The following is a 7,416-nucleotide window of genomic DNA, read 5'->3' on the forward strand; positions in this document are numbered from 1 at the left end:
GTGGGGGGGGATGCTAAAACTTTGAATCTTGCAAGTCCTAAATACAAGCCTTACACAAAACTCTATTGGAACCGCTAATCACCCCAAATTTTTTTCAAAAATTTTCAATTTTTTTTACTTGTCTAGGTTTAATTTGGGAATTTCAAGTTCTAAAAAGGTTATATTTTTACAAATTTACAACCGATAGCGTCGTGATAAAAAGAACCAACATAAGAAAATTATGAAATGGCATGACAAGCTTAGTTAAAATTTGATTATATATAGTTGATCACATGAAAAACCCATTCCCACAAAAGTGAGTTTTGAGCCTTTATTAAGCATACAAATACATATCTTTAAACTAAATGCTCATTTTTCGTTTCTTGTGTGAATAGCCGCTTGGTTCTTACGACTCTAGAACTTGCCACGACGATACATTCTCGGTCCTTACCAACTTAAACCCGAGTAATTAAATGATGGAGGCATTAGGACTAACCCTTTTTTATTTCTACACCATTATTTTTCCTTTTTTTTACCACCTACCCAAAATCTCCCTAGTTAACCCCTTTGAGTCTAAACCTTTTCATTTCTTAACCCAAAACAAAAACCCTTTTACCCATCAAAACCCTTTTTCATTTTAAACCCTTTATTTTAGTAACAAAGCTCGGTTTTTCTTATGACTTCCAAAAAAAATATATAAATATTTTGATGATGAAGCCAAAAGAAATAAACAAACAAGTGATAAAAAAGAACTTTGTTTGAAAGAAATGCTTCATCAAAATAAAGTATGAAAAATAAAAAGTCTTCCGAAAACCGACGCTTTTTACGCCTTTCTCCCTTTTTACTAACCACTAACCCAACCACCCACCTTTAGGTCAAGCCTAACCCTTCACCCCAAAAGTCCTCTTGATATTTACAAATGTGTATAGTTAAAAAGGAGGATTGATTGCTTGGCAAGCTTATGGTAGGAGTAAGTTCCATGCCGCTCTCGAGTGATTCACTAAAAATACATCTTCGGCCGAGTGTTGAGTGATCTGCCGTGAGGTATGTGAACTTGTATATAAATGGAATTTCAAAAAGGCATGTTATGCCCTAATAAGTAATTTATCTTATGTAATGTTTTTAATAAAACATGACGAATAGGATTGTAAATAAATAAAAATAAAACTTAATAAAGAATCTTGGAAATCCCGACACTCTATGACAAGCCCAAAAACCTTCTCTTCTACCCATTCCATTTGGGAGTGTAAAGTCACATTATAAAGAGTTTTGCTTGAGGACAAGGAAAGATTTAAGTGTGGGGGTATTTGCTGTGCACAAAATGCAACATATAAATTACATCAATTGTGGCATAAAACTAACCCTTTTTTAGTACTAATGTTGGAAAAAGTATGATTTTGTCTTTCTTTTGTATTTTTAGGATTAAATGAGCTCAAATGAACAAAAGAAGCAAAAAGGCAGCTAAATCTAACATAAATACAAGAAAAGGAACAAACGTGGCATGCTCGGCCTCCCCGACAGCATCTTCCCAAGCAAAACAAGAGTACAGAACGCTGAACACGCCCCGTGCTCAATGAGCACGGGGGCGTGCCCAAGTGTCAGCAGAGAAGACAAAGTTGTAGAAGCTTCTATCGCCCACTACGGGGTCGTGCTCAGCGGACACGGGGCCATGGTCAACTCTAAGATTCCCAGAATCAGAGGAAATGTTGATAGTACAGATACGCTTCTACACACGAGGTCGTGCTCAGCGGACACGGGGGCGTGGTCAACTAATGTAGACAAAATGCAATTAATGAAGAAAGAGAAGGAGGATGGACACGGGGCCGTGCCCGAGCTACTGTTCAGTCTATAAATAGGGGTGCTTGCCTCATTTGCAAACCATCCCTTGGCACACCACCTCTCTCACACTTCACCCACCCACCACCACCATCACAACACCATCATCCACCACCATCATCCATCATAGAGTGTGTGAGTCGTCTCGGGATCCAAGATTGATCGTAAGAGTTCTTGACAATCAAAGGCCATGTTTGCCTAAGTCTCTTACATCCCTTGGTGAAGACAAGTGTTTAGTGTAATACTTTTTATTTTTAATCTGTTCGCACTTTTTATTTGGTTATGTATTAATGACTTTAATAACTAGTTTCTTATGTTGAAGGTGATTCTTCCATATCGTTTGTCCGTGGTGTCTTGGCATTATTTTACTGTCTATATAAAATAAAAGATTTTCACCATTCATATCTCCACGGTCTATATTGAGATATGTTGGCTACCTGGTCGGGGGTTAAGGGAACGGTTTGGTAAGAGTCTTGCCATTGTTCAGTGTATAGATCCTGCAAAGGACCTGGGTCAAATTTAGTAGGACCTCCTTCAATACTCACCGGTATTGGATGGCGGGGGTCCAAACTCTTTGATCCCCTCATAAGAAAGCTACTATTAAAACTTTAACCCGGCTACTTAGGACTGTATCCCTGCTGACTCAGACTACTTAGCCGAGGGTAACGTCACCTTCAAAAGAGGGGCCTACCACATTATGCATTAATAACTTAATTAATTATCTTTCAATATTCCGACCCTTTAAGATTGTATCCTTGCTGACTCAAACTACTGGGTTGAGGGTAACATCACCTTCAAAAGAGGGGCCTACTACAATAACTAAGATAATCTCTTAAAAAGTGGAAAAGCGCGGAAATAATCAAAGGTTACACTACACACGAGTCGGATCCAAGTGATTCATCTTGTCTATCTGTTTTTACTTTTATTTTATTTTTCAGAATTTTAGTTAGTTTTATTTTTCTAGTTTAAAACCTTTTTTTCTAACTTTTTGATTTGATTAGACGTTGAGGATAAACCGGTACTAAAAGCTCTTGTGTCCTTGGACGACCTCGGTATCTTACCAACACTATACTACGTCCACGATGGGTGCACTTTCCCATATGTGTGTTTAGTGTTAGTAAATATCGTGTTTTATAAATTTAAAACTTGGCAAAAAGTGTAAAAGGGCTTAAAAATATATATAAAAATATATAACACCACACACACATCACTATTCACCTTTCTGCAACACATCATACGACTCTTTCACGTACTTAACATCGAACAATAGTTTTTCTTTCATCTTATCGAGTTCACTATACTTCTTGTCTTTTTCTTCACAATGTTTGTATGGTTCCAAACATTTCAGACAAGGTTTAGTGACCTCTACTATCTTTTCAACTACTTTGACCTCTTTACTTTGTTCATTCATCTCATTCTCCGCAACATTCTCACAGTTCACTTCTTTCTTTTCTTTTGCTGCTCGTCTCTCCTTTAGCTTCTTCAATTTATCTGCAAAATAAAATTTGAAACTTTCAGGAGATAAATGAGTTTTGCCAATTTTAATTTGATTAATTTCTTCCTCATCATCGCTACTATCAGTTGATGATTGATCAAACACTTGTGTCTTTTCTGAACTATCATCTGAAGCAACAGACTCTCCATCTTGATTTTTCTCATCATTTGCAAACACATCCATCCATTCTTTCATCAACTCTGGCTCTTGAATGATCTGTGCAATAAAAGCTCTAAACTTTGAATCTGCCGGAATGTATTTATCCCATCTAAATCCCTCTATCAATCTTTCATCATCTTGATTAACTAGATAAGCTTTCTTCTTTCCACCTTCAATCGAATTAGCACTGGATGATGACGGTTGTTGAGCTATCTGATGATAAATCGCTTTTTGATGATAATCCTTGTTCCCGAAAGGATTCTGAGCTCCTCCTGCTTCACGGTTGGTACATTCCCTCTTGAAATGTCCTTTTTCCCTGCATCGAAAACAAGTAACTTTAGATTTATCAAAACCTAAAGTAGAAACATTAGCATCACGAAAGTCATCTCTTCCTGTAATCTGCTTAAATTTCTCAGCTCTTCTCAACACGCTCGCTAAACACCACTTAATATCCATAAGCTCCAATTCCTCAGCATCAATCTGATCGTAATCCTCTTTTGTTAGCATAGGATTTCCGATTCTTCTCGCAACCAAACCCTCATATGATTCTAACACTGTAGCTAGTAATGCCATATGACCTTTAGTAACTTCAAAAGCCAAAAAGTTGGAACCTTTAACAAAAAGAGGGAGAAAGACTCCAGGAGAAAGTTGGAACCTGATCCAAAAGTAAAACCAAAGGGCCGACAAAAACAAAAGCCAAGGTCTGCCAAACAATCTTTTGCAAAAACTTCAGAAACTTTAGATGTTAGAAAGAAAAAGGGAATTGATGAGACCCTAAACATCCAAACTGGTGAGAAGGAAAAGCAGAAGAAGCATGATAGAGAATAGAGAAAATCCTACAATTAGAAGAAAGAACAGGAGGAGAAAATGAAAAGGGAAAACATTGGTACTTCACAAAGAAGGAAGTCTTTTAGAAATAATAGACCACCAATAACCACCTTTCCCAAAACATCTGCTGCTCCTAAAAGGCTTGTATCCTCTGCTTCATCAGAAACCAAACCTTCCCTTCAAAAACCACCACAAAAGAAGCAGAAAATAGCTTCAAAACCATCCTCACCCACTAAACCAACAGATGTTGATGCAACAAAAGCATCAGCAGATGTTAGGCCAACAGCTGTTGAGACACCAGTTGTATCAGCAGAGGTTAGCCTATCCACTGCCACCATCAATTTCAACACACCACCATCAACACAACCACCTCCTACACCACAAAGATTCCCTTCACAACCATCTTCTTCACCTAAACCACCTTCTCCACCTAAAGTTCCTCCGCCACCAAAACAAACTTATGCACGCAAAAGAAAATTTGTTGTGCATGATGATGATAAGGAGATTCCATCACTAATCCCTTTATCATCTGTTCCCATCCAAAACACTCCACCCTCATCACTTCCAGCTATAAATCTACTTCATCCACCCACTGGATAATTACCATTTGTCATCACCTTGCTACCAAATATCCTCTAGAACTGCTTGCAGTTCAAAGTGAAATAGAATATTTTTACAAAATAGAGGATTCATCCAAAAGAACTTCCCATCTCTCTATGGCTTTAGACCACCTCAAAACCTGGATGAATATTTGAAAATGAAAGCAAGATAAGCAGAGGTTATAGCCAGAGAAGAAAGCAAAGGGTTAGGTGACAAGAAATACCAAGGTCTATTATCACATGAGCTTAATAAAGTCAGCAAGATTGAAGACTTTGCTAAAGACCTTAGTAAATCCATATCTGAGTAGCCATTGGATACTGAGCTTGAAAAGGAACTGTATGTTGACTACATTGATCATATAATGAAGCACAAGCCTTACAAAGCAACCAAGGCCCAATTCAAGGACTGGTCAACAGATGCTCTCTTGGAAGAAATTGATAGAATTACAAAAATGAACAATGATCCTCTGGTCAAGAAAACTCTACCAAATTGGAAGAAATCCAAAAAAGTGGATCCAGATGAAGCATTAAAGTTCAAAAGAATGAGAGCAGAGCTTGTTGCTGCTGATTATGGGTCTGCAAGGTCAATAACTAGATGGTCAAAGCTCAATGTTGAAGCGACCTATAAAAAGATAGAAGAACTTAGAGCAAAAGACCCAACTGTTCCTCAAAAGCCAGTTTGTCCTCCAACCACTGCTGGCAGGCCTCAACAGACCCAAACCTCCAAAAATCTTCTCTTATCATCTGCTTTACCCACAAATGCCTTGAATCAATTAAAAAGGAAAAGGTAGACTGATGAAGAAGATGAGCATAGGTTTGAAGAATATAGAAAAGAGGCTCTCAAATGCCAGATTGAATCTCATACTAATGATGCTGCTAATCGACTTACTTCTCACTTAACAGAAACCATCAAAAGATTCGCAAGCAGATCTCATTCACCAAACTCATCACAAATGAATCTCATCCCAAGAAACCCATCTGATCCAAAAATACTAAAGTGGAAGTCATCCTCAAACACCCACGTATTGACTTTGCTCAGATCAAATGGAGATGTTGAAAGGATAAGCAGGAAGGATACATATGGTCTGAGTGCAGATGACCTTCAAGATCTTTTAAACCTTCAACTGGAAAAGGGATGAAGATGATATGGATTCCTTGGACTTTGAACTACAGTTCAAAGGGCAAATCCGGGAAATGTTGATGAGGACATAAAGATCAGAAATAAATGAAGGGTTTTGGCAACATCTGTTCTAGGGGGAGATTGTTGGCTCATGTGAATCCTTCCTTGAGAACAGATGTTACAAAGCCAAAACAGTTCTGCAACAACTGATCTAGAATAAACAATGCTTGTGACAAATGGCAAATAACCAGTGATTCCGTACAAACTAATCACTATTTTATTTACATAATCTCATGCATGTAGCGTAAATTAATTACGTAACTGTGTCGTAAAACAGATAACAGTGTTAGGACAAGAAAACAATGCTAAAACATATGTTGGTTTTCGTCGTATTTCGAAACCAATCAAACAATGTCCTAAAAGTGTTGGTAGAAAGTGTTGCGCGCACTATTCACGGTTACACTATTCATGCCAGCAAACCGTGAAAAAAAAAACGAAACAATTAAAAACGACACACGAACAACATGACTGAGTCCATATACATAAGAAAACACTAATATGAAAACATATCTTGCAAAAATATAAGACTTTCCGGTACAACGCCCTGATCACTAAAACGTCCGTTTCGCTAAAAATATGACAATTTTAACTCGTCCGAAACTATAATTAAGCATTTCTGGAACACCGGAATTATGACAATTGATGACATATACACTAAAACACATTGGGAATATCATTGTAGGGTCCAAAATTATAAGCTCCCGGTATTATATCGCCATTCATATAACTAGTCTGTTATCGACCCGAAAGACTAGTACGCGGTATTTTTGTCACAAAACAACCAAATGAAGACGCTGGTGAACTAGTTAAGCTTATTTTAGGACTCAGAATCGCTTCATGCATCGCTTGACGGCGGGATGACAACTTGCGACAAAACTCCGTCGGTACGACGCAAAAGTGCCGTAAACTCGCCGACGACCAAACGGAAGACATCTAAAGCGTCGAAATACAATTTCTACTAGTTAAGTGAACTAGTTAATGTCGATTATCATTCCGAATCCCTAATAACCCCTTAATGGTGCAATTAAACCCTTAATCACCGTACTTTGGTTAATTACCAAAATATCTATATTTTTAAGACTTTTTATAAAAAAAATTACACTTTACCTCCCCCCATTTATATAAAAAGTCAAAGTGGGTCCCACCCACTAAATATTTGGTTGAAAATAATAAGATTTCAAGTATGGTGGAAATTAATGGAAGTAAGGCTTATAAGTCTTGAAAAGATCTTGGAAAATTATAACACCTACATACACCATCATCTATCATTTAATTTTTCACAAAAGTTGAAACATAAAAACCTCCATTTTCTTTCCCTTGTTCACGGCTCCAAGACACCA

General features: G+C 37.5%; 1 protein-coding gene across 1 annotated transcript; it reads left to right on the forward strand.

The window, feature by feature from the left end:
- Positions 1–4,336: 4,336 nt before the first annotated feature.
- Positions 4,337–4,897, forward strand: LOC110870508 (extensin-like). Its single transcript, XM_022119685.1, has one exon. The coding sequence runs from the start codon at positions 4,337–4,339 to the stop codon at positions 4,895–4,897; it is 561 nt and encodes a 186-aa protein (XP_021975377.1).
- The last annotated feature ends 2,519 nt before the right edge of the window (positions 4,898–7,416 follow it).

Source organism: Helianthus annuus, chromosome 8 (assembly GCF_002127325.2).
Source record: "Helianthus annuus cultivar XRQ/B chromosome 8, HanXRQr2.0-SUNRISE, whole genome shotgun sequence".
NCBI lineage: Eukaryota > Viridiplantae > Streptophyta > Magnoliopsida > Asterales > Asteraceae > Helianthus > Helianthus annuus.

Excerpts from the sequence above, each read along its gene's own strand:
- LOC110870508 (XM_022119685.1), top strand. The coding sequence starts at position 4,337 with ATGAAAAGGGAAAACATTGGTACTTCACAAAGAAGGAAGTCTTTTAGA.